The sequence below is a fragment of the Carcharhinus amblyrhynchos genome, chromosome 20 (assembly GCF_965287045.1).
Source record: "Carcharhinus amblyrhynchos chromosome 20, sCarAmb.v2.hapA, whole genome shotgun sequence".
In the NCBI taxonomy this organism is placed as follows: Eukaryota; Metazoa; Chordata; class Chondrichthyes; order Carcharhiniformes; family Carcharhinidae; genus Carcharhinus; species Carcharhinus amblyrhynchos.
In genome coordinates, this window is record NC_137343.1 from 4,902,134 (window position 1) to 4,928,692 (window position 26,559).

Genomic DNA, 26,559 nt, shown 5'->3' on the forward strand with positions numbered 1-26,559 from the left:
ATGCTCCAACACCCGTTCTGTATGAGTCAATATGTTGCTTCAAATATTCAGTGTGTTTTGGTTTGCTGGAAAGGGTATATAGCTTCCTTTGAGAACAGTGACTGTGCGAGAAGGCTTTAGCTAGTGTAAACAAGAGGAGGCTGTGCCCAGTCACAGAGGGGTGACTGGCATAAGGGCGAACACAAAAATTTGATGCTGTGCTAGATAAATACCTACCAGGACAAGAGCGTGGTCACTGTTGTAGGCTGTGAAAGGAGGAGAGAACAAGGTGGAGGGGTTTAGGGAGGGAATTCCAGAGCTTAGGGTGCAGGCAGATGAAGGCTCGATCAGCAATGGTGGAGGGATGGAAATTGGAGGATGCGTAAGTGTGTGCTGGAGGAGTGCAGAGTCCCTGAGAGACATGGAGGAGGTCACTGAGATAGGGAGATGTTTAGGGGCTGGAGAATTGGGAGGGGTGTAGGGGCTGGAGGAGGTTACAGAGATAGGGAGGGTTGTGCAGCTGGAGGAGGCAACAGAGATAGGGAGGGTCGTAGGGGCTGGACGACGGTACAGAGATTGGGAAGATGGAGGAGGTTACAGAGATAGGGAGATTTGTGAGGCTGGAGGAGGTTACAGAGATAGGGAGATTTGTGAGGCTGGAGGAGGTTACAGAGATAGGGAGGGTTGTGGTGCCAGAGAAGGTCACAGTGAAAGGGAGGGTTGTGGGGCTGGAGAAGGTTACGGAGATAGGGAGGGTTGTGGGGGCTGGAGGAGGTTACAGAGATAGAGAGGGGTATAGGGCTGGAGGAGGTTATAGAGATAGGGAGGGGTATAGGGTTTGGAGGAGGTTACAGAGATAGGGAGGGTTGTAGGGTTTGGAGGAGGTTACAGAGTTAGGGAGGGGTGTAGGGGCTGGAGGAGGTTACAGAGATAGGGAGGGGTGTAGGGTTTGGAGGAGGTTACAGAGATAGGGAGGGTTGTAGGGGCTGGAGGAGGTTACAGAGATAGGGAGGGGTGTAGGGTTTGGAGGAGGTTACAGAGATAGGGAGGGTTGTAGGGGCTGGAGGTGGTTACAGAGATAGGGAGGGGTGTAGGGGGCTGAAGGAGGTTACAGAAAGGGAGGGTTGTAGGGGCTGGAGGAGGTTACAGAGATAGGGAGGGTTGTAGGGTTTGGAGGAGGTTACAGAGATAGGGAGGGTTGTAGGGTTTGGAGGAGGTTACAGAGATAGGGAGGGTTGTAGGGGCTGGAGGAGGTTACAGAGATAGGGAGGGGTGTAGGGGGCTGAAGGAGGTTACAGAGATAGGGAGGGTTGTAGGGGCTGGAGGAGGTTACAGAGATAGGGAGGGTTGTAGGGGCTGGAGGAGGTTACAGAGATAGGGAGGCATTAAGGGCACAGTGAATTTGGAATACAAGGATGAGAATTTTTTAATTTTATGGTAAAACTTCACTGTACTGAACACTAAAGCAATGCATTTGAAAATATGCACTTGGATATTAAAATCTTTAATGGTTTGCAGCAGACAACTTCTCATTCTTGTTAAATGTGGGCAATGGCAGTGAACCTGGGACTTGGATTGGGAATGATAGAGTCCATGTGGCAAATCCCCACATCTGGCAATTTCTTTAACTGACGTCTCCGTGACTGGATGAACACTTGCTGTTCCTTGTCTCGATTGTCGTTTAGTTTCTCTCTGCATCAAAGAAAGCTGCCAACTTTTACCTGAGTTTTCACAGGGTATCTGTCATTAGCAGCCACTGTTGTGTGATTGATGCAGATGGGTTCTAATCTGTCTGTCAAGTTCTTTGTACCTTCTCAGAGAGCAGAAAATGATCTTTCGATCTCTTAATAGATGATAGACAAAGGAATATTGGATTTTGCAGTGGGACTCTCCGCTAAAACTTCTGAGTTGCTGAACTGCGTGCCAAATGACAAACTAACTTGCATTTATCTAGCGCCTTTCATCCCCTTTCTGAACAATAGACCACAGTTGAAAACTAGACAGTATTAGGAAACAAATTAATGTTAAATAGGCCACTCATCCGCAGTGAGGCCTGGAGGTTGACTGGAGTGGAAACTGGACATGTTTATAATGGTACAACTCAGGTAGTAAGATTTCTGTCTCAGTGCTGAATGGATGCAGTGACAGTGGTTAGTACTGCTATTGTACAGCGCCAGGAATCTGGGCTCCATTCCAGCCTCGGGATACTGTCTGTGCAGAGTCTGCATGTTCTCCCTGTGTCTGTGTGGGTTTCATCTGGGTGCTCTGGTTTCCTCCTACACTTCAAAGATGTGCAAGCTAGGTGCACTGGCCATGCTAAATTGACCCTTAGAGTGTAGGTTGGGGGAATTGGTGGGATAAATAGTTACGGGAATAGACTGGGTGGGATGCTCTGTCAGAGAGTCAGTGCAGACCTGATGGGCCGGATGGCCTCTTTCTGCTCTGTAGGGATTCTATAATTCCACAGATTTTAAACCATTTAATTGAAACATCAAGTCACTGCTTTAAAAATTTTAGTGGCTTGACTATTCTTGTTAAATTAGAAAATGGAGTTAGACTTGGGCGGGAAGGAGAAGGTATCTGACACGGAGACTGGAGTCAGAGTATAAAGAACTTTAATATGTTGTTTTTGAGGAAAGGATACAAGGAGAGGGTAGGGAAATGGGATGAGAAGTGTTAGCATCACTAGAGGCATGATGGTCCGATTGGCCTCCTTCACCACTCTTTATTCTGTGGCTCTGAAACTGTTTCACATTATCTGGGGTGGATACAGAATGGGAAAATCATTGATCCACAGCCTCAACATGAACACTACTTTTTCTTTCGTTTCATTCATGGGGTGTGGGCGTCACTGGCAAAGTTATCGCCCGATCCCTAATTGCCCTTGGGAAGGTGGTGGGTGAGCCGCCATCTTGAACCTGCTACGTACAGTCCTTGCAGTGTAAGTTCACCCACAGTGCTGTTAGGGAGGGAGTTCCAAGAGTGGCAGTGAAGGAATGGCTGATATATATCCAGCAATGGCCTAGTGGTATTATTGCTAGACTATTAATCCAGAAACTCAGCTAATGTTCTGGGGACCCTGGGTTCGAATCCCGCCAGGGCAGGTGGTGGAATTTGAACTCAATTTTAAAAAATCCGGAATTAAGAATCTACTGATGACCATGAAACCGTTGTTGATTGTCGGAAAAACCCATCTGATTTACTGGTGTCCTTTAGGGAAGGAAATCCGCCTTCCTCACCTGGTTTGGCCTACGTGTGACTCCAGAGCCAACAGCAATGTGGTTGATTCTTAACAGCCCTCTAAAATGGCCTAGCAAGCCATGCAGTTCAGAGGCAACTAGGGATGGGCAATAAATGCTGGCCCAGCCAGCAACACTCATGTCCCACGAATGGATAAAAAGAAAATTGTGATGGTGAGTGACTTGGCGGGGGACTTTCAGGTGGTGGTGTGCCCCTGTGTCTGCTGACCCTTGACCTCCTAGATGGTCGAGGTAGCCTTGGTGAGCTCCTGCCCTGCATTTTGCGGCGACGTAGATAAGTTCACAAAATAATTGAGCGAACTCTAATCTTGAAGTTTCCCTGGAGGAGCTGAATTGTAGTCGTTAATATCAGTGAGTCATGCTTAATAGTTCTTTTGGTGCTCCCTTACTTCTGAATGCACGGTTACATTTGTGATAAGACAGAGGTACCGTTTCATGGGACACCACGCTAACCCTGTGTGCTTGTGGTTTTGTTGGTTGGAAGGTGCAGGCAGATGACGTACCAGAGCAACCTCCCTCAGATCGCCGTGGTCTTCATCTTTGTGAATGAGGCTCTGTCAGTCATCCTGAGATCAGTGCACAGTGTGGTGAATCACACACCTCCGCACCTTCTGAAAGAAATCATTCTCGTTGATGACAACAGTGACAGTGGTAAGGATCAAATCTGAGTTACACAAAACTCTTGCTACGGACTAAATTGCCATCTCTTCGTGCTTACTGCTACAGTGTTCTTTCGCTTGTGACTCATCACAACTGGTACAGATTCTAAGATGGGAATAGCAAGTACTGGAAAGGGTGGCACGGTAGCACAGTGATTAGCATTGCTGCCTCACAACACCAGGGACCCAGGTTCGATTCCCAGCTCGGGTCACTGCCTGTGCGGAGTTTGCACATAGTCCCCGTGTCTGCGTGGGTTTCTTCCGGGTGCTCTGGTTTCTGCCCACAGTCCAAAGATGTGCGGGTTAGGTGGATTGGCCATGTTAAACTGCCCCTTAGTGTCCTGGGATGTGGAGGTTAGAGGGATTAGCAAGGTAAATATGTGGGGTTACGGGGATAGAACCTAGGTGGGATTGTGGTCGGTGCAGACTCGATGGGCCAAATGGCCCCCTTCTGCACTGTTGGGATTCTATGATTTCTATGGCATGAGCTGGTCCATGTTTGGGTGGCAGAGCTTTGAATGGGCTAGACTCCGTAGAGGATGCAAAACACAATGGCATAGTGGTTAGCCTTGCGCCAGGGACCCAGGTTCCATTCTGATCTCGGGTCACTGTCTGTGTGGAGTGTGTACATTCTCCTCGTGTCTGCGTGGGTTTCCTCTGGGTGCTCCAGTTTCCTCCCACAGTCCAAAGATGCGCAGGTTAGGTGGATTGGCCATGCTACATTGCCCCTTAGTGCCCCAGGATGTGTAGGTTGGAGGGATCAGTGAGGTAAATGTATCGGGTTGTGGGGATAGGGTCTGGTGTGGGATTACTGTCAGTGCAGAATCGATGGGCTGTATGGCCTCCTTCTGCACTGTAGGGTTTCTATAGTTCTTTCTATATTGCCTCACAACACCAGGGACCCGACTTCGATTCCCGAATTGGGTCACTGTCTGCGTGGAGTCTGCATGTTCCCCCCATGCCTGCATGGGTTTCCTCCAGGTGCTCCGGTTTCCTCCCAACGTGTGAAAGATGTGTGGGTTAGGTGCATTGGCCATGCTAAATTCTCTCTCAGTGTACCCAAACAGGTGACTAGGGGATGTTCACAGTAACTTCATCGCAGTGTTAATGTAAGCCTACTAATAACAAAAATAAATAGACATTAAACTACTCAGCAGGTCTGCCAGTATCTGTGGAGAGGGGAACCGAGTTAATGTTTCGAGTCCGTGTGACTCTTCTACAGAACAGATTTTTAGACTTCTGCCCAAGCCGAGTGCTGTTAACCTCTTGCGACATATCCTTTTGTCAATTTTAAACATGCTCCAATTTAATTTATTTTTCAACCCCTCTTAAGTTCTGCTGCAAATGCAAATCCGGTCATGAGGTCTTAGTCAGTTCTGTCCCTGGTTGCTGCTATTCTAGAGTAAGCCAGGTATGAAGAGGTGTGCAAGAACCTTTCACCCTACATTTACCGTTCTTCATGCCCACCACCCCCTGACTCATTGTTTCTCTGTCTATTTCTGTCACTCGCTGCATCCGTAGTGGTGGTGCAGCTAGCAATCCAGAGACCCGGCCTGGTTACCAGGGACCTGGGTTCAAATCCCATGACAGCTAGTTGCGTTTATATTAAATTAATAGCCAGTCTCGGTAATGGTGTCCATGAAATTATTGCTTTTTGTTGTAAAATCCCATCTGGTTTGGAGGGGGCTGAGATATTATTGTGCACTGCATTGCATTGTGTTAATTGACCAATCGGGGGCTCAGGAATTTGGCGGGAGGGGGTGGAGTCTTACGTTGCCAGTTCTGATTGGTCATATTCCAGGAACTTCCATCCCATGATGCTCCATTGCCCACTCCCCCCCCCCGCCCCTTGTTGGTTGTCCAACAGCCTCATGGGTCCCTCCTTCACGCAATCGGATAGAAAACAAATCTTACAAATCACACAACTTTTGCTTTGATTTTCCCGCTGCTTTATTGCTTGTGCCTTGGAGATCACTCTCTACCTTCCTGCAAACTCCAACACACGCCTGCTGGACTGGCATTTATAGTGGGGCAGGAGTGGGGCAAGGGCAGGTCTATGCATCAACACCATGTGCTATCCTAAATGGCCACTTTTAAAGGCTTCATGTTGGCAATTAATTGATCTCAGCACACAACTAACTGGGAGTAATTCAGTGGGATGGACTAATTCTCTTCTGTTCCCAATTTAAGAATGAAAGTGTTCTGACCACTACTTAAGTACTTTCCTGTCTATTTCCCTCTGTCACTCATCTCTCAGTGTATCTCTCTCTAACTCTGTTGCTTACATACTCACTATCTCGCTGTCCATCCCTCTGCCTTTGTCTCTGCTTTGCTTGGCTTGTCTCTGTCTCATTCAGTCTCTCTCTCTAACTCTCTCACATACTCACTATCTCACTGTGTATCTCTTTGTCTTTCTTGGCCCATCTGTTTCACTCAGTCTCTCTCTCTCTCTCTTCCTCTAACCCTGCCACTCATAGACTCACTGTTTTGCTGTCTATCTCTGTCTCTCACTGCATCTGTAGTGGAGGTGTAGCCAGCAATCCAGAGGCCTGGCCTAATTACCTGGGGACCTGGGTTCAAATCCGTGACCGCTGGTGTAATTTATATTGAATTGATACAATCTGGAATTGAAAGCCTGTCTCAGTAATGGTGACTAGGAGACTATTAATTTTTGTAATGAAATCCCATCTGGTTCACTAATGTCCTTTAGGGAAGGAAATCTGCCATCCTTACCCTGTCTGGCCTACATGTGACTCCAGAGCCCACAGCAACGTGGTTAATTCTGAACCGCCGTCGGGAAACTAGGGATAGGAAATTAATGCTGGCCAGCCAGTGATGCCCATGTCCCATGAATGAACAAAAAAAAGGAAATTCAGCTAGTGTTCTGGGGACCCGGGTTCGAATCCCGCCACAGCAGATGGTGGAATCTGAATTCAATAAAAAATATCTGGAATTAAGAATCTACTGATGACCGTGAAACTGTTGCCGATTGTCGGAGCAGCCCATCTGGTTCACTAATGTCCTTTAGGAGAGGAAATCTGCCGTCCTTACCAGGTCTGGCCTACATGTGAATCCAGAGCCACAGCCATGTGGTTGGCTCTCAACTGCCCTCCAAGGGCAACTAGGGATGGGCAATAAATGCTGGCCCAGCCAGCGATGCCCATGTCCCACAGATGAATAAAAGAAAGGTTGGCGACAAGTTTAGGCATAAATTGAGATCAGTAAAATAGGCACATGGATCAACTGGTAACTTGCTGATTCCTGGCTCACCGGAAAATCCAACTCCCTTCCCAAATACTCGCTCAGGGATGGTCTGGAAGGGAGAAGAGAACGGGAAAGTCTCTTGTTTAAGTTGCTGACAGTTAGTTGGCTTTCAGTGAATGCAGCAGAGCCTCAGCCAGCTGGGTCCCAGTTTCTAATAAAGCGACCTTCTTTTCTAATGTTTCAGTGGAACTGAAATTCAATCTGGATCAGTATATCAACAAGAGATACCCGGGGCTGGTAAAAATCGTCCGAAACAGCAAGAGGGAGGGGCTGATTCGAGCCAGGATACAAGGCTGGAAGGTTGCCACGGCACCGGTGGTTGGGTTTTTTGACGCCCATGTTGAATTTAATGTCGGCTGGTAAGTGGCGATTCCGTCAAGCTCCCAACTGCCCTTTATGAACAATAAGGGAAAGGATCTCCAGTCCCTCCAGCCTGTCCCACACAAATTGTGATGCTGCGTACACTCCCTGCTCCACACAAAGAAATCAGAATAAAAACCCTCTGCCAATTTGAAATGGGGAAGACGGGGGGGGGGGGGGGTAGGAAATTTTAGAAATTTATCTCAGACCCCCTTTGGACAATTGAACGTAGTTCAGGGGTACACCCAGGCCCTGATAGTTACCCTTTTCTAAGAGAAGATCTCAGTCCCAATCATCTTGCCCTCTCTTCCACCCTAACCCCTTAACACATTTATCGTGGCTAATCCTAATGACTTACACAACTTTGGACACTAAGGGGCAATTTAGCATGGTCAATCCACCTAACCTGTGCATCACTAGAAACTTAGGGACAATTTAGCATGGCCAATCCACATAACCTACACACCTTTGGACACTAAGGAGCAATTTAGCATGGCCAATCCACGTAATCTACGCAACAACTTTGGACACTAAGGGGCAATTTAGCATGGCCAATCCATCTAATCTGCACCTTTTTGGATAGTAAGGGGCAATTTAGTGTGGTCAGCCCACCTAACCTGCATGTCTTGGGACACAAATGAGCAATTTATTATGACCAATCCACTCAACATCTTCAGACTGTAGGAGGAAACTGGAGCACCCGGAAGAAACCCATGCAGACATGGGTAGAATGTGCAAACTCTACACAGCCAGTGACCCAAGCCTGGAATTGAACCCGGGTCATTGGCGCTGTGAGGATGGGTAATGGAAATGATGCCCCACAACACCTGAATGAATAAATCAAAAGAAAACCCTGGACATCATCCTTAACTGATCCTCAATGAATTCTGCTTATTAACAGCAATGGAAAGAAGAGGACAATTGATACTGCTGTTGTATAAGGAGACACTGTTTGAAACTAATGGAAAATATCCTTTCCAATCGTCTCTGATTAGTCAATGATGGCATTGCGCCATCACAGCACTTAATGTCCAGTAGCTGCTCCATTTTCACATGGAAAGACATGCTTATACTTTATTTTGCTTTAGGAACCGTGAGGGTTAGTTGGTGCCAGGGAATATCTGTTGTGCCGTTACAGTTCATTGCCCCATAGCAACTTGAGATCTGATGCTGGACTTTCCCCTTGGAAATTTCTGGACTCTGCAGATCTGGCTCCTTCACTAGCCAGGGAGGCAGCCCCGGAGGTGCTGAGGTGGGCTTGTCAGTCCCTACTTCCCAGAATCTCCAGCCCAGGCTTCTATCCCTCACCTCTCACACCCCATGATTCCCCACACCTTCCCTATACTGCCCCCTCCGTACTGCCTCTATGGCATCCCCTGCACCCCAATGCCCACTTACCCAACATGCAGCAGAGAACCAGAGAGCCTTATAACATCGGTGCTAAATCTTCAAATGCACCCAGCAAAAAACATGGTTCAGAAATCCTCCTGCAAAAAACTGTTAATTTTATAACACCAATTAAACTGTCAATTAGACATTATCAATAACAGAGGCTCCTCTCACTTCCCATTTTTTAACCTTGTTTAAATAAGTATACAGACGTTGAAGGAAAGAATTAAAGAACAATGAATGTTGGATGATCCTATTGAATTGCAAAAGGGCCCAAAAGGCTTACTCCTGATTCTACCAGAAGAGAAAATGCTGGAAAATCTCAGTGGGTCAGGCAGCATCCCTACCTTTTCTCCCCCCTTTCTTCCCCTTTCCCCCTTTGTTCTCAGTTTTACCACTTTCCCACCCATCTCCCCCTCCCCCCACATCTTCATGTGTCACAGTTTACCCCCTGATTTCAGCTTCTCTGCCGTTCAGCCATTCACACCCTCTATTCTCTCTATGGGCTGCCATTAGCAGCCTTTCCCCTGGTTTCTGTGGCTATGACTCATCTTTCATTCCCTCCACCTGCAGTATAAATATCTCCCACTTTCTATACCTTTTAGCTTTGACAAAGGGTCGTCTGGACTCGAAATGTCAGCTCTTTTCTCTCCTTACAGATGCTGCCAGACCTGCTGAGATTTTCCAGCATTTTCTCTTTTGGTTTCAGATTCCAGCATCCAGAGTAATTTGCTTTTAATCCTGATCCTATTTTTTATGATCTTATTATAACATTGTAAACCTGTCAATCAAGTCAAAACGCTCTAGCCTATGAAAACAGACATCCTGCTGAGCTAATCCATCTGTGAGTCCTAGGAAGTTAACTCTGGGTGGAAGCTTATGGGGCTCAGCCAAGCATTCATAATAAGGCCATCTGGAGAAAAAAATGCCTGGTCCTTTGTTTCTGTTGATGCAGTTCACAGAAGGCCTTATTATAAATACCTGGCTGAGTTCCATAAGTTTCCAGCCAGAGTTAATTTTGCAGGTTGATAACCTATCAAAACTAGAAAAAAGTTCTAGATGTGCAGAAGAGATTTACAAGGATGTTGCCAGAACTGAGTTACAGGAAGAGATTGGAGGTTAGGACGTTTTTCTTTGGCGCGTAGGAGACTGAAGGGTGATCTCATAGAGGTGTGTAAGGTCACGAGAAGCATGGATAGGGTAAAGGTACTCAGTCTTTTTCCTAGAGTTGGAGAATCAAGAACTAGAGGGCACAGGTTTAAGTTAAGAGGAGAAAGAATTGATGGGAACCTGAACAGTAACATTTTTACACAGAGTATGGTGAATGCATGGAATTCACTACCACAAAATGTAGTTGAGGTCAAAAAGTTGTCTGATTTCAAGAAGAAATTAGATCTTGGGGCTAAAGGGATCAAGGGATATGGGGAGGAAGGCGGAATCAGGATATTGAATTTGATGACCAGCCATGATCATAATGAATGGCGGAGCAGGCTCAGAGGGCCAAATGGCCTACTCCTGCTTCTAGTTTCTATGTCTCCTCAATCTCTCGCATTGGACAGTCCTGCTCAGGGATTAATCTGGTGAACCTTCGCTGCATGCCCTCTATGGCAAATATATCCTTCATTAAATAAGGAGACCAAAACTGTGCACAATACTCCAGGTGTAATCACACTGATGCTCTCTATAGTTGCACTAAGACTTTCTTACTCCTGTGCTCACATCCCCTTACAATAAAGGCCAACAGACCATTTGCCTTTCCAATCACTGTCTCTGCATATTGGCTGTCAGGGACTTATGAACAAGAACATCTGTGATCCCTTTGGACCTGGACACTGTTAACTCATTAATTTCAGTTTAAGCTTATTTATCAGTGCCACAAATCGCCTTACATTAACACTGCAGTGAAGCTACTGTGAAAATGCCCAAGTCGCTACACTCCGATGCCTGCAAAGGTCAACGCACCTAACCAGCATATCTTTGGAGTGTGGGAGGAAATCGGAGCAGCTGGAGGAAACCCATGCAGACACAGCGAGAACGTGCAAATTCCACACAGACCGTGACCCAACCGGGAATCGAACCCTAGCGCTGTGAGGCAGCAGTGTTAATGACACTAAGCTGACACTAAGATGGGTGGAAGAGCAAAGTGTGCAGAGGACGTTGAAAGTCTGCAAAGGGATATAGATAATCTAAGTGAGTAGGCGAGGGTCTGGCAGATGGAGTACAATGTTGGTAAATGTGAAGTCATCCATTTTGGTAGGAATAACAGCAAAATGGACTATTATTTAAATGGTAAAAAATTGCAGCATGCTGCTGTGCAGAGGGACCTGGGTGTCCTTGTGCATGAATCTCGAGGAGTTGGTTTGTAGGTACAGCAGGTAATTAAGGCGGCAAATGGAATTTTGTCCTTCATTGCTAGAGGGATGGAGTTTAAAAACAGCGAGGTTATGTTGCAGCTGTATAAGGTGCTGGTGAGGCCACACCTGGAGTACTGTGTACAGTTTTGGTCTCCTTACTTGAGAAAGGATATACTGGCACTGGAGGGGGTGCAGAGGAGATTCACTAGGTTGATTCTGGAGTTGAGAGGGTTGGCTCACGAGGAGAAGCTGAATAGACTGGGGGCTATATTCATTGGATTTCAGAAGACTGAGTGGAGATCTTATAGAAACGTACAAGATTACAAAGGGAATAGATAAGATAGAAGCAGGGAAGTTATTTCCACTGATGGGTGAAACTAGAACTAGGGGGCATGGCCTCAAAATAAGGGGGAGCAGATTTAGGACTGAGTTGAGGAGGAACTTCTTCACACAAAGGGTTCTGAATCTGTGGAATTCCCTGCCCAGTGAAGCAGTTGAGGCTCCCTCATTGAATGTTTTTAAGGTAAGGTAAGGATAGATAAATTTTTGAACAGTAAAGGAATTAAGGGTTATGGTGAGCGGGCAGGTAAGTGGAGCTGAATCCACAAAAAGATCAGCCATGATCTTATTGAATGGCGGAGCAGGCTCGAGGGGTCAGATGGCCCACTCCTGCTCCTAGTTCTTATGTTCTCATGCTAACCACTGTGCCTCTGTGCTGTGTATCAAAGTGTTCTTTTGCGCCACATCTTACCACCCGAGGATCTTCATCAGCCCCCGTCCCCAATCTGCTGACGGGTGGCTCCTGATAGGTCAAACGCCATCACTCGTTTCCATGGAAACAACCTCTGCCAGCTCCAGATATGCTCATTAAAACCCGCTCCGAGTGTTAAATGTGCTGCCTGCTCCTCCGGGATCCAATCTGCTGGCCACATTTTCCAATCGCTGGTGGCATCTCGCATTTACTCACGGCATTACCGTCCGAAAACCGAGGTTATGATTTGAATCCTTTTACCCGGTGGGAGAAGCTGAATTTTAGGAGGGGGCGTTGGGCCCCCGACACTGGGGGGGCGAAAGGTGGGAGCTGAGCCTGTGCTTGCTACAGCGAGACCCATTTGATCATTTCACCCCAAGCGGCTTTCACCCTCGAGCTCACTGTCCACAGCGGGCGTGTTCCAGAAACTGTCGACCCAGTCACAGGGCTGAAGACAGTGTCTGGGGGTGGGGGGTTGGGGGCGAGGGGGCGAGGGGCACCCCTTCTTGGGAAATAATTGAGGACAAGGGGACAGCTTCCCCTACCAGTAGCCCTCTCTTTACTATAGAAACCCTACTGCCCACAAGCCTCCTTCCCCTCCCAGATTGGGGGACGAGGGGAGGAGAGGGGGTCAGTCACCGTGTCGAATGCAAAATGCCGACAGCGCCATTACTTTGCCCCTAACTGGACGATTAGTTAGAGAAATTGTTTGTCCGTCTCCATGCAGTATACAGCCACTCCACTTTCCACCATCAGTCAAATGTTCAGCGGCAAGACCACGCCCGGGAGTTAACCCAACACGTCTCTCTAAAACCTAACCACCCGTCCCTCATCTCCCCGCCCACCTCCTGGAGTAACTGGACCTGCTGTGGATCAGTGGGTGGCGCTCCTCACTCAGAGTCTGGGTCCCAGGCCCACCCCACCAACCTGAACACGAAAGTCCAGTCCAAGACCGAGAGAAGGAGCCCTGCACTGTCAGAGGTACCTCCCTTAAGTTGAGATGTTGAACCCAGGCCTCATCTGCATCCCGTGTGGATTTAAATGGTCCCATTGGCATTCCCACTTCGGAGTGGGACAGGGGTGTTCTTCCCGAATAAAAACAGAAAATGCTGGAAAATCTCAGAAGGCCTGACAGCATCTGTGGGGAGAGAATAGAGCCGATGTTTCCAGTCTAGATGACCCTTTGTCAGAGCCGTTCTGCTGAAGGGTCATTGGGATGACTTCAGCCAGGCTGATGAGGTTGTCCTGCTAGGGTGTGAATTACCTGAAGAGTTCTAATTGATGTTTAAATCAGGGAGTCTCATGCTCCCTATTTAAAGCAGGTATGTCAGATTCTCAGCCTGCATTCAGCAGGGAGCAACTGGAGAGCTGGCTATGTACAGATGTGTGGTGTAAATAAAGTAACTTGGTGATGGGACTTTCACCTCTGTGGAGTTGTAACGGTCATCTAGACTTGAGACGTTGGCTCTATTCTCTCCCCATAGATGCTGTCAGACCTATTGAGATTTTCCAGCATTTTCTGTTTTGGTTTCAGATTTCAGCATCTGCAGTATTTTGCTCTTGTTCTCCCCAAGTCTTGGTCAATATTTATCCCACAACCAACAGCGCCAGAACAGATTATCTACTCATTATCACATTGCTATCCCAGAAAACTGGCTGTGGACAAAATGACTGATCAATGTCCTGTGTTTGTGCATGTCTATTTATAATTGATGCTCACAGTGCTTGATTGGTTAAGTCTGGGTGTAAACTCAGAGAAAAGTGAGCAAAACTGTAGGAAGAACTGAAAGTTAAAGCAGGGAAAAGACATTTTAACGCAATGTAAATAAAAGCTGTTACACACATAGAAACTGGTGTCATCTCAGCTAGAACTAAAAGATAAAATATACAATATATTTTACAATACCAGAATGCCAATTCTTCAGAAGTATTCTATTAATGGTAAAACACTTTCAGAGATTCTGAAGTGGTAGAAGTTGCGATAAGGCTTCAAGTCTTTCTATATTTAGTCTGTCGATTAGATAGTTCCTCTTTCTTTGAGCTACTTTGTTTTCTCCCTTTTATCCTTCCTCCTGCACTATGAGGGCTGTTAGATTTTATGGGGTGTCACAGTGGCATAGTGGTTAGCATCTCTGCCTCACAGTGCCAGGAACCTGGGTTCAATTCCAGCATTGGGGTGACTGTCTATATGGAGCTTATACGTTCTCCCCCTCTTGGCATGGGTTTCCTCCGTGTGCTCCAGTTTCCTCCCATAGTCCAAAGATGTGTAGATTAGGTGGATTGGCCATGCTAATTTGCCCCTTAATGTCCAAAGATGTGTAGGTTGGGTGGATTGGCCATGCTAAATTGCCCCTTAGTATCCAAAGATGTGTAGGTTAGGTGGATTGGCCATGCTAAATTGCCCCTTAGGATCTAAAGATGTGCAGGTTAGGTGGATTGGCCATGCTAAATTGCCCCTTAGTGTCCAAAGATGTGTAGGTTAGGTGGATTGACCATGCTAAATTGCCCCTTAGTGTCCAAAGATGTGTAGGTTAGGTGGATTGACCATGCTAAATTGCTCCTTAGTATCCAAAGATGTGTAGGTTAGGTGGATTGGCCATGCGAAATTGCCCCTTAGTGTCCAAAGATGTGTAGGTTAGGTGGATTGGCCATGCTAAATTGCCCCTTAGTGTCCAAAGATGTGTAGGTTAGGTGGATTGGCCATGCTAAATTGCCTTTTAGTGTTCAAAGATGTGCAGGTTAGGTGGATTGGTGATCTAAATTGTCCCTTAGTGTCCAAAGATGTGCAGGTTAGATGGATTGGTGATCTAAATTGTCCCTTAGTGTCCAAAGATGTGTAGGTTGGGTGGATTAGCCATGCTCAATTGCCCTTTAGTGTCCAAAGATGTGCAGGTTAGATGGATTGGCCATGCTAAATTGCCCCTTTGTGTCCAATGATGTGTAGATTAGGAGAAATGATGGGGTAAATACATGGGGCTACAGGAATAGGGCCTGGGTGGGATTGTTGTCGGTGCAGGCTCACTGGGCCGAATGGCCTCCTTCAGCACTGTAGGGACTCTATGATCTTAAGCCAGGATTAATGCTGGAACTGCAGGTCTTAAACTCTCATTTCTCAGGAGACCGAGGAAGTTTGGCATGTGATTAGCAGTGACCTATCTGACCTGTGCCCTTCCACTTTGTCTTGCAGGGTCCAACCTGCCCTGAGTAGGATCAAGGAAGATCGCACTCGCATCATACTACCAGCCATAGACAACATCAAATACAACACGTTTGAGGTACAGCAGTATGCCAACGCTGCCCATGGCTACAACTGGGGATTGTGGTGTATGTACATCATCCCACCGCAGGAATGGCTTGACAAGGGAGACGAGACGGCACCGATCAGGTGAGAAACACTTCCTCTTGCCCAGGCCCAGCAATATGATTGGTGGGATGAGGAACCTCAGTGGAGGAGTTTGGAGAGGTGGACCTTGTTCTCCTTCGAGCTGAGATGGTTAGATGGAGATTCAATCAAGATGTTCAAAATTCCAAGCAGTCCTGACAGACTAAATGAAGAGAAACTGCTTCCAGTGGTGGGAGATTGATGAGAATTGGAAAAAGGGAACTGGATAAAGGGAAGATAGATTCAGAAAGAATGTCCCCCATGGTGGCGGAGTCCAGAACTCGGGGGCACAGTTTGAGGATACTTTTAGAACTGAGGCAAGGAGAAATTTCTTCACCCAGAGGGTGGTGAATGTGTGGAATTCATTCCCACAGAATGCAGTTAAAGCCAAACATTATGTGATTTCAAGAAGAAATTAGATGTAGCTCTTGGAGCTAAAGGGATCAAGAGAAGAGCGTTCAAATGGACAGTGGATAGGCATACGGATAACATTGGAATAGTTTAGGTTCGAGGGTCATTAGATTTGTTCTACTGGTCGGCGCAACATCGTGGGCCGAAGGGCCTGTACTGCGCTGTAACGTTCTATGTTCTGTATGGGGGGAGGGAGGGAGGATCAGGATATTGAATTCGATGATTAGCCATGGTCAAAATGAAGGGTGGAACAGATGCAAAGGGCCAAATGGCCTACTCTTGCTTCTAGCTTCTATGTTTTTGGGGATATGGGGAAAGGGCAGATAGGGAGGTTTGGCTAATTGAACAGTTCTTACAAAATGCTGGTTACAGGCATGATGGGCAGAAGGGTACCTCTCTTTGCTATATCACGTTATGATGGTGGAATTGGTGATTTTTCCCTTTGCACCCATGTAAAGTTGCAATGACAACCTGTGGACCCACAACAGACTGAGGATCCTTGGTCCCAATCAAAATCTCAGTCTCCACATTTACACAAGTCTTATTTGAACCAAGTGAACCTACTTTGAACTTTTGGTACATTCATTTCACACATGACACTGAACTCAATCTCTCCACCACCATTTTTGCCCCCTCCACTGTGTACCTGGATGAACAGTTGGCACACCGTAACATTCAAGGCAATAGGTAAGTGCTGGCAATTAGGTGGGCATTTCATGCAATCAGTGCAGATTCAATGGGCTGAAGGGCCTCTTCTGCACTGTGGTATTCTGTGATCCTGTAAATATTGGGAAAGCATCATTTCCGATTCCACTCTAAACCCCGCTCTCTGGCTACCAGCACCACCCTTCACCCTGGCAAGCATCTGAGACCAAACCCGGGCTCCTTTCAACCTGGGTGTCACCTGGGTGTCTACTAAGGGGCAACTTAGCATGGCCAATCAATCTAACCAGCACATCTTTGGACAGTGGGGGAAAACCAGAACACCCAGAGGAAACCCACACAGACACGGGGAGAATGTGCAAACTCCACACAAACTGTGACCCAATCCAGAAATCGAACCCGGGTCCCTGGCACTGTGAGGCAGCAGTGCTAACCCACTGTGCCACCGTGCCATCCACATCTTTGGACCGTGGGAGGAAACTGGCGCACCCGGAGGAAATCCACGCAGGCATGGAGAGAACGTGCAAACTCCACGCTGACAGAGTCGAACCCGGGTCCCTGGCACTGCGAGGCAGCGGCGCTAGCCACTGTGCCACCATGTGCCACTGTGTTCCAAAGAAAGGATACCATCTCGGGTCCCTTCCGAATAGACCCCGAGCAGGTTAGACTTTATATAATTGGCCTCCCCGCAACTCACTAATGATCAGAAACAATTAAAGATAGGTGTAAAATCCGGCAGAGTTAAATGTGAAATGAAAAGAGATTAAACCGAAAAACTCCGGAGCGATAAGCATTCGGAGAAAATGGCAAATATCAGTTGGCGCAGGGGGGAGAGATGCAATTAAGGAGCAAGCTGACAGATGCTGGCTTCCCAGAATCCGGATTAAACGCATGCGAGGATAAGCACGGTGCGAGATAACCCCTGATAAATGTTTATTTCATTCGCCTTGGCAACAGCGGCCTCCATCCAGGACCTTGACGGCTCGGGTTTCCATGGCGACTAAGTGTTCTGGTTCTTGGTCCAGATAATTAGCGGCAGTTAGTGCCAGGAGTGTAAGAAAAAAGGCAGCTGGTTTGAGCAGCGCCATTCAATAAGAGTCTGGAACTTAGCTCTGAGGGAACTCTCAAGAAAGAAGCAGAACAAAGTGCTCTTTCCTCATTGAAGAACGTGAATGATTAACAAGTGGAGGAGAAGCCAGTTCCAGCTCTCGTTACAGATGCAGATGGCACTGATTTTTTGGCAGGCGTTTACCCACTCGAGGTTGCGAATGTGCTGAACATGAATGTAGAGCTGAAACAACAGTTAAAAAGGGACTCAAGAATTATTAGTCCAGAGGATGTTAGTGGCTGACAAATGGCCCATTTATGTGTGCGCGATATGGAGGTGCTGTCGAGGAAGTGTGTCGATAGTTCGGTTCTTGTGTGGGCTTTTGAAAGCTCTCAAGTCTTGTTCGTTCAGCAGGAAGGTTATTCCTGTAAAAATGTGACAAAAAAGGTTTCTGGGATATGGAACTGAGAGGTGCAGGTACATTGTTCCTTGAAAGGGGCGTCACAGGTTGTAACGGTTTTAATCAGGCATTGAGGTTAGCCTGCTTGAATATGAGCTCCCTGATTGAGGGCCAAATTGATGGTCCAATCAGGGAGCCCCATGCTCTGCCCTTAAACAGGTGTGGCAGTTCCTCTGGCACCCCGGATATAGACTGCACACTGACAGCGGTCTGTATATTTGATTTGATTTGATTATTATTGTCACGTGTATTAGTATACAGTGAAAGGTATTGTTTCTTGCGTGCTATACAGACAAAGCATACCATTCATAGAGAAGGAAAAGAGAGAGTGCAGGATGTAGTGTTACAGTCATAGCTAGGGCGTAGAGAATGATCAAATTAATGCGAGGCAGGTCATTCAAAAGTCTGATGGCAGCAGAGAAGAAGTTGCTCTTGAGTTGGTTGGTACGTGACCTCAGACTTTTGTATCTTTTTCCCAACACAAAAAGGTGGAAGAGAGAATGTCTGGGGCACATGGGGTCCTTGATCATGCTGGCTGCTTTTCCGAGGCAGCGGGAAGTGTAGACAGAGTCAATATATAGTGTTGGATCTTGTAAATAAAGGAATTTTGGTGAAGGGACTTCTGCCTCCAAGGACTTACTACACACGTAGACAGGATGGCGAAGGAGGTGTTTGGTACACTTGCCTTCATCAGTCAGAGCATTGAATACAGGAGTTGGGATATCATGTTACAAATGTACAAGACATTGGTAAGGTCACATTTGGAGTACTGCATACAATTCTAGTCACCTTGCTATAGGAAGGATGTTTTTAAACTGGAAAGGGACCAAAAAAGATTTACAAGGATGTTACTGGGACTGGGAAGTTTGAATTATAAGGAGAGGCTGAATAGGTTGCGACTTTTTTTCCCTGGAGTGTAGGAGGATGAGGAATGGCCTCATAGGGGGTTATAAAATCATAGGGGCATAGATAAGACGAATAGCCAAGGCCATTTCCCCAGGGTACAGGGAATCCAAAACTAGAAGGCATAGGTTTAAAATGAGAGGGGAAAGATTCAGAAGGGACCTGAAGGGCAACTTTTTCACACAGAGAGTGGTGCATGTATGGAATGAGCTGCCAGAGGAAGTGGTAGAGCTGGATACAATTAGGTCATTTAGAAGACATTTGGACAGGTACATGGATGGGAAAGGTTTAGAGGGATCTGGGCCAAGCGTCGGCAAATTTAACTAATTCAGTTTAGGAAACCTGGTTGGCATGGACATGTTGGGCCGAAGGGCCTGTTTCTGTGCTGTATATCTCTATGACTCTATGAGAGACTTGTCCTCTGCAGAGAGATTGGGCAGAATGGGTCAATATTCCCTGGAGTTTAGAATAATATATAGAATCATTGAATCCCTACAGTGCAGAAGGAGGCCATTTGGCCCATCAACCACAATCCACCCAGGCCCTATCCCCATAACCCCATGCACCTACCCTAGCTAGTCCCCCTGACACTCAGGGGCAATCTTAGCATGGCCAATCCACCTAACCCGCACATCTTTGGAGCGTGGGAGGAAACAGGAGCACCCGGAGGAAACCCACGCAGACACGGGGAGAACGTGCAAACTCCACACAAACTCCAAGCTGGGAATTGAACCCAGGTCCCTGATGCGGTGAGGCAGCAGTACTGACCACAGTGCCACCATGTAACTGTGATGCATTATCTCATGACTAAGAGACTGAGATCTGGTGGGAGTATAACCTTGTGTCGAACATTGAAATGTGTATAGGTCTATAAATAAACAAGAATGGGTTTCACCAATAACAGGCTGTGCTGATATTCTTCGGGTAACAGACAAGTCGTAAAAAACCCTCTTTGATCCCAAATCTAAGAGAACCACAAGAGTGTTCAGGCAGCTGAAAACTGGTCAAAGGTTGATGATGCAAAAGCTAGTATTGTACATATTGGTGCTTGTATCTGCGAGATGGACTGGCCCCCGACTGGGGCAGTGATCAAACTTCTAGAAGCTAAGTATCTTGTTCTTCTTTATTTTCTGCCTCTCTCGGGAGGATCTTGGGTGAGCGGAGGGGGTAAACTTGATGAACCAGCTGGTCTATTACTGCCCGCAAATTTCACATGTTTGTGATTGTACAGTCACTTAGACAGTGTTAATGATAATCTAACAAGGTGCTGTGTGAGGAATGTCACAGTGTGATCTTCTGGGATTGGGGGTGAGGCTTATTGTTGGACAGGTAAAGGTCTCTTCTCACTCCACCTTCCTGGGAAATGCCTTGACAATCATGCCAGGAGCTGAACTTTCAGTAGGCACCCCACAAGGCTTGGGGCAAGTCTCCCGTCCACCGATTCAATTTTCATTCTTCTAATCTCCAGAGTCCATTCTAAAGTAGCTTACCCAGTCTGTTCCAAATGTGATTCCAGACCCACAGCAATAGGCCTTCTGAAATGGCCTGACAAGTCACACCGTTATCTCGAAAGCAATTAGAAGTGGGATTGTTCCCATCTCCCGTGAATTAAAACAAATCTCCCGATCCAGTTGTGAACCTGCTTCGGGACATTGGAATAATTCAGGGTGCGATTCCCCTTTGGGTCAAAGGTTTTATTGCTCCAGCTGTCTCGAAGGGATCCGGGGTGGAATTCAGGGAACTTCCGAGTTGGGGTTGTGTGCTATTATGCTGATCCACCTCTATTTGGGCAGCACAGTGGCACTGCTACCTCACAGCGCCAGGGTCCCAGGTTCAATTCCCAACTTGGGTCACTGTCTGTGTGGAGTTTGCACAGCCTGCGTGGGTTTCCTCCGGGTGTACAGGTTTTCTCCCAAGATGCGTGAGTTAGGTTAATTGGCCGTGTTAAATTGCTCCTTACTGTCAGGTGTCTAGCAGGGTGAATATGTGGGGCTACGGGGACAGGGCCTGGGTAGGATTGTGTCAGTTGAGGTTTGATGGGCCAAATGACTTCCTTCTGCACTGTACAGATTGTATGATTCGACAATTCTATAATTTGGAATTCAATCGAGACTTCAGTTCCTGAAACAAACATTGCTTTCCTCAACACTTGCCTCAACACTTGTCCCCCTCACACTCACTGAGAGCAAATGAAATGTTTCCGAAATAGTGCTGTGTGTAAATACTGCTGCAGCTGGTGATTTTGGATAGCACCTCGCAACGTAACCTCTCCACTAAATACACAATTGTTGTTGGATGTTGTTAGGTGCCCAGATCACCAACAACTTGTCCCTGTCCCTCCCATGCTGACACTATAGCTAAGAAAGCCCACCAATGCCTCTACTTTCTCAGAAGACTAAGGAAATTTGGCATGTCAGCTACGACTCTCACCAAGTTTTACAGATGCACCATAGGAAGCATTCTTTCTGGTTGTATCACAGCTTGGTATGGCTCCTGCTTTGCCCAAGACTGCAAGGTTGTGAATGTAGCCCAATCCATCACGCAAACCGGCCTCCCATCCATTAACTCTGTCTAAGCTTCCTGCTGCCTCAGCAAAGCAAGCAGCATAATTAAGGACCCCACGCACTCCAGACATTCTCTCTTCCATCTTCTCCCATCAGGAAAAAGGTACAAAAGTCTGAGATCACGTACCAACTGACTCAAGAACAGCTTCTTCCCTGCTGCCATCAGACTTTTGAATGGACTTACCTCGCATTAACTTGATCTTTCTCTACACCCTAGCTATGACTGTAACACTACATTCTGCACTCTCTCCTTCCCTTCTCTATGAACGGTATGCTTTGTCTGTATAATGTGCAAGAAACAATACTTTTCACTGTATCCCAATACATGTAACAATAATAAATCAAATCAAAAGAAATCAAAAGGATCATAGCTTTAGAAGCCCCTTCTGGTGAGAACTCGGTATAAAAAGTAGTGAAATTTGATCTGATTCAAGGCAAGATTTGCTAACTGGGGCTTGAGATGTTGGGAGAGGGCATTTAATAAGACGGTGAAGATACATCAGTAAAGTTTGGAAGGACCGCGATGATGTACGCATTGAGTGGGTCGATGAATGTGGCGTGGATAGGGGCTGAGGGGACTGTCAGTGCATGGCTGGCTGAATTTGAAAGGTCACTGAAGGTGTCATCAGTCGAGATTGTAAGGGTGGTGACGATAACATCAGTGGAGTTTGAAAGGGTGGTGACAATGCCATGAATAGAGACTGAAACAGACAAAGGGTGCGTGTCCAGCTAAATTTAAAGGATGTTGAAGGTGTCAGTCACAGAGTTGGACAGGCTGATCCTTGGCAGTTTGGCATTGTGAGTATTCTGTAGAGGTCTCATCAAAGAGAACAATGTATTGATTTTAAATTGAGCTGCGATGCAGATGGTGCCACTGCCTATTGCTTCAGGCATTCTGGGGGCTGTGATACACAGATCGGATAATTATACTTCGAGGAACATCATTGAATGAAGGCCAGAATTTAGAGTCCATGAAAACTCATAGTTCTCCACACATTGGTATAAATATGTTGAGAAAATGATCCTCTTCCATTCGGAATTCATTGATTTGAACCACATATTAGCCTCAGAGGATTTGTCAGAATATTTCGAAGGGGGTAGAGTGCAGACAAGACACCAATTTGACCACAGCAGGATTACTGTGAACAGATTGGGTCTTTTTATCACAGGAATGGCAGACCAGAGAAGGTTGATCCCGGGTATGGAGGGATTTTCTTATGAGGAGAGGTTGAGTCGGCTGGGCCTGCGCTCATTGGAATTTAGAAGAATGAGAGACGGCCTTATTGAGACATTTCAGATTCTCAGGGAGCTCGACAGGGCAAATGTTGGGAGGTTGTTGCCCTGTGTGGGAGAGTCTAGGACCAGAGGGCACCATCTCAGAGCAAGGGGGGGGGGGGGGGTACCCATTGAAGACAGAGATGAGGAATTTCTTCTCTCAGAGAGGAATGAATCTGTGGAATTCTTTACTGCAGAGGGCTGGAGAGGCTGGAGGGTTAAGTGTGTACAAGGCTGAGATAGGCAGATTTTTAATCAGTAAAGGAATCGAGGGTTATGGGGATAAGGTGGGAAAGGTTGAAGATGATCATATCTGATCAGTCCTGATCTCATTGAATGGTGCAGCAGATTCGATGGGCCGAATGGTCTACTTCCGCTCCGACATCTTATGGTTTTATGATACCTGGGGCAGAATTTTACTCTGATAGGGGGGCAGACACAGAGGTGGATGGTGGGTAATGATGTGCCAGTGGCCGCTGTGTTCGTTTGATGATGCCATTGTGACTGGCAGTGCTTTTGACCAGGAACGGGGGGGGGGGTGTACGGTGAGAGTGCCTGGCAGTGCGCCCAGTTCCAGTCAATGTTCGGTTACGCTTCAGTAAAGTCGATTCATCTGGTCAGGTCCATGCCACAGGAGACAGCGCCGATCCAGGCAGATTGTACCTGAAATCTTTACCCCTGCATTGAGCAAGAGCTCAACCCTGCTGGGACAGCCCATTCTGCTGTGCCGGGAGCTGTATACTCCCCAGCCCACACCCTCATTCCAGAATGGGAGAGTGTCTAGTCTTCCCTGTTAATCTAGAACATAGAACAGTACAGCACAGTACAGGCCCTTCAGCCCTCGATGCTGAGCTTTGTCCGAAACCAAGATCAAGCTATCCCACTCCTTATCGTTCTGGTGTGCTCCATGTGCCTATCCAATAACCGCTTGAAAGTTCTTAAGGTATCCGACTCCACTATCACAGCAGGCAGTACATCCCACACCCCAACCACTCTCTGAGTTAAGTTCCTTACGACTGAGTTGTGTCCTCAAGAACTCACTCCACTGAGTGGTGTCAGGGGACACAGATATTTATTACTCTAAACTACAACTGCCCTCCCAGGGAAGTTCCTGGGCACATCATCCCATACCTAGGGTCACCTAACCCCGTTCCTTTAAAGGGGTCACACCCCAAAATACATAACATTCCCCACTCCCTTCCCAGAGCGGGACTGTGCCTACACATCCCCCCAACCCCATTCCAAAGGTGGGGGATTGGGACCTGGAAATGGTTCCAAAAGGAAGTTTGTGCTCCTGGATGACAAGCAGTGATTTACATAAACCCTGGGTCAGTGATCGCTGGCGTGTGAATGGGTGGATGTTGATTTAATGCAAAGTTTCAAGATTTTGAGAGGAACAGTTTGCGTAGATTGCCGGAATCTCTCTTGGTTCCTGAGACTGGGGCCAGGGTCTAAGAGTTACACCCAGATCTTTCAGGACTGAATTTAGGAAACATTTTAACACAGAGAGGGTACGAGAGGTCGAAACTCTTTCCTGCAAATAGCAATTAATGTGAGGCCGATTGAAACCTGAGATTGATAGATTTCTGATAGCCCAAGAAAAGAAGGGATACAAACAATGGAAAGTGTGTAGAGTTAGCTCACAGAGCAGCTGTGATCTCACTGGACGAAAGGACAGGTTCAAGAGGCTAAATGATCCAATATTCGTAAATTAGAATCATAGAATCCCTACCGTGCAGAAGGAGGCCATTCAGCCCATTGAATCTGCACCAACTCTGACAGAATATCTTATCCAGACACTCTCCCCACCCTACCCCAATAACCCCACACATTTATCATCACTACTCCATCTAACTCACACATCTTGGGACGCTGAGGGTCAATTTAGTACGGTCAAACCACCCAACCTGCACATCTTTGGGCTATGGGAAGAAACCGGAGGAACCTACACACGGACAGAGAGTACGTGCAAATGTTCAAACCCCACACAGACAGTAACCCAAACCGGGAATTGAACCCGGGTGCCTGGTGCTGTGAGGCATCAGAGCTAACCACGGTGTCACTGTGTCGCCCATATTAATTCCACAATGTAGTAAATAACAATCTTACTATACGTCCACCTTCGAATGGAGATTCCGGGAGGCACAGAGAATGAAAGCAGCGTGTGGAAATTGCAGTGAGCACATTAGCCCTGTACCCGAGTGAAGTGTAGCCAGTTGAAGTATTCTATCATTTCAGGAAGTTAGTGATGCATGACTGAACTGCATACGTTCCCTTGAATGTCAAATGCCTTTTTATTTTGTAGCTGTTTTCCTCAGCAGTCTGACGAAGCAGCTTACTGACCTGCTGGCCAGCTCCTAACAGCAAGAAATAAAAAAGCAAATTACTGCGGATGCTGGAATCTGAAGCCAAAAGAGAAAATGCTGGAAAATCTCAGCGGGTCTGGCAGTATCTGTAAGGAGAGAAAAGAGCTGACGTTTCAAGTCCAGATGACGCGGCAAAGCTTTGACAAAAGGTTACCTGAATTCAAAACGTCAGCTCTTTTCTCTCCTTACAGAGGCTGCCAGACCTGCTGAGATTTTCCAGCGTTTTCTCTTGTGATTCCAAGCAGTAATGTTCCCCTCAGCCTTCACATTTTGTCAGCATCAGGGAAATTGCAACGAGTTCCTCAGAAGTTAATTTCCCAATTCTGTTTGCTGGTAATATTCAACCGCTAGATACTGACACTAACAGGATCAAGATGCTGGGCACACTGGAAATGTGAAATCAGAGAAGATCATAGAATCATAGAACCCTACAGTGCAGAAAGAGGCCCTTCGGCCCATCGAGTCTGCACCGAACACCATCCCACCCAGGCCCTACCCCCATATCCCTTCATATTATACCCACTAATTCCTCAAAACTATGCAGCCCTGGACACTAAGGGGCAATTTCTTAGCACGGCCAATCAACCTAACCAGCACATCTTTGGACTGTGGGAGGAAACCGGAGTACCCACAGGAAACCCACGCAGACACGAGGAGAATGTGCAAACTCCACACAGACAGTGACCCGAGCTGGGAATCGTACCCAAGACCCTGGAGCTGTGAAGCAGCAGTGCTAAACACTGTGCTACCGTGCCAAAGATAGGGTGGCACGATGGCACAGTGGTTAGCACTGCTGCCTCACAGCACCAGGAACCGCATGGACAGTGACTCAAGGCTTCACAGCGCTAGGAACCCAGGTTCAATTCCCAGCCTTGGGTCACTGCCCGTGCGAAGTCTGCACGTTGTCCTCATGTCTGCGTGGGTTTCCTCCAGGGGCTCCGGTTTCCTCCCACAGTCCGAAAGATGTGCTGGTTAGATGCACTGGCCGTGCTAAATTCTCCCTCAGTGTACCCAAACAGGTGCCAGAGTGTGGTGACTCGGGGATTTTCACAATAACTTCATTACAGTGTCAACGTAAGCCTACTTGTGACACGTGTAAATAAACTTCTCTTTTATGCTTGCCCTCCTGAGCAGGACTGAGGAGGGAGGAAAAGATGCCGGAATTCTCCGAACTCGCCCGCAGCTGGGATTTTCCAATACGGCTGCAGTGAATGACGTTTTTGGTAATTCTCCATTCTCACTGGCAGCAGTGCGGGAATGAACGGGATCGGAGAATCCTGCCCAGAGTTAACAGTTAAAGGTCTGTGGTCTTTCAGCAGGACTGGGAAAATGGGATCTGGAGCAATTGGATGGGTTAAAAATGATTACGATGGGGGTGACACGGTGGCACAGTGGTTAGCACTGCTGCCTCACAGCGCCAGGGACCTGGGTTCGATTCCTGGCTTCAGTCACTGTCTGCATGGAGTCTGCA

At 47.1% G+C, this 26,559-nt stretch overlaps 1 protein-coding gene across 1 annotated transcript in view; it reads left to right on the forward strand.

The window, feature by feature from the left end:
- galnt9 (polypeptide N-acetylgalactosaminyltransferase 9) overlaps positions 1 to 26,559 on the forward strand; it is a 268,692-nt gene that overhangs the window by 77,983 nt on the left and 164,150 nt on the right. Inside the window, exons 3-5 of the mRNA XM_080208641.1 lie at positions 3,724 to 3,890; positions 7,347 to 7,521; positions 15,204 to 15,401. Coding sequence (XP_080064767.1) covers positions 3,724 to 3,890; positions 7,347 to 7,521; positions 15,204 to 15,401 — 540 coding nt within the window. The remainder of the gene's footprint in view (positions 1 to 3,723; positions 3,891 to 7,346; positions 7,522 to 15,203; positions 15,402 to 26,559) is intronic.